This window comes from Trypanosoma theileri (genome assembly GCF_002087225.1).
Source record: "Trypanosoma theileri isolate Edinburgh chromosome Unknown TM35_Tth_26_V1, whole genome shotgun sequence".
Classification (NCBI taxonomy): Eukaryota; Euglenozoa; class Kinetoplastea; order Trypanosomatida; family Trypanosomatidae; genus Trypanosoma; species Trypanosoma theileri.
In genome coordinates, this window is record NW_021639868.1 from 322,578 (window position 1) to 323,539 (window position 962).

General features: G+C 51.8%; 1 protein-coding gene across 1 annotated transcript; it reads right to left on the reverse strand.

Moving 5' to 3' along the window:
• Positions 1–2: 2 nt before the first annotated feature.
• TM35_000262120 (amino acid transporter) lies at positions 3–770 on the reverse strand (the record flags this gene model as incomplete). The annotated part of the gene is made up of 1 exon (XM_029027949.1): positions 3–770. A coding segment is annotated over one exon (768 nt), but the record flags the coding sequence as incomplete, so codon positions are not given.
• Between the last annotated feature and the right edge of the window lie 192 nt (positions 771–962).

A 962-nucleotide genomic window follows, 5' to 3' on the forward strand; every position in this document is an offset into this window, starting at 1 on the left:
AGCCACACACCGACTGTCAGCAGTCGGTTCCCAGCCGTGGACCTCAGGAACTCTGGCGCGCTGGGGGTGTGCTTTATGATGGTGGAGAAGATATCCCCCACGCTGATCACGTACGCCACACATCCGCTCAGGGACTGTATCGCGCGCACCGCAGCAGCAAGATATGCACACCAGCGGCCCAGCAACGCCCGTGCAACACCCTCAAAAGTGCGTATCTGCGTCCGCTGCGCCGCCACACCGAGGGCGTTCATCGAGTAGATGGTGAAAAACGTGATAACAATATGGTACAACAGCGCCATCACAAGTCCACTCTTGTTCGTCGCGGCGGGCAGGCCAAGGATGCCGGCGCCGACTGAGCATGCCGCCAGGTTAAAGGCGCTTGCGCGCACTCCTCCAGGAGGAATAACGGTTGCAACGAGTTGATCCAGTTTTACGAGAAAAGAATTTTTTTTTTGTTTTCTAGACAAAGAGGTTTCTTCTTCACCACAACGGAAATTCAACTCTTCCCTAGAAACATTTCCGTTGTCTACGCCACCAAGAGATATACTATCGGTCCTCATAATCGTTCGTTCAGGAACTGTAGCAGTATCAAGATCAGAGTTACTACATGTCCTGCTGTACGACGAAGATTCGTTATCAACAACTGTACTACTGAAAAGATTCGTCACTTCGCTGCTATTCTTCGAAGCTAAAACCCCTTGCCTCCGTCCTACGTCCTGCTGAGTCGCATCGAGCCTTCCAGAACCGTTTTCAGGATCGATTGGGTTCATGGTGCTCAATACTCCTCGTTCCGCCTTCTGGTCTTTGTGTCGGTGGGTGAGGCTAGCAGGGACTCGAGATATTTACACTTCAAGGAAAGAAGAGAAAAGAGAAGAGACAGAGAGAATCATCAGGGTTGTGACACCTCGCGCAGCTGTTGCTGTGCGCAGGTATATGCATGCGCGTGTGCAGTGAAGATGTAA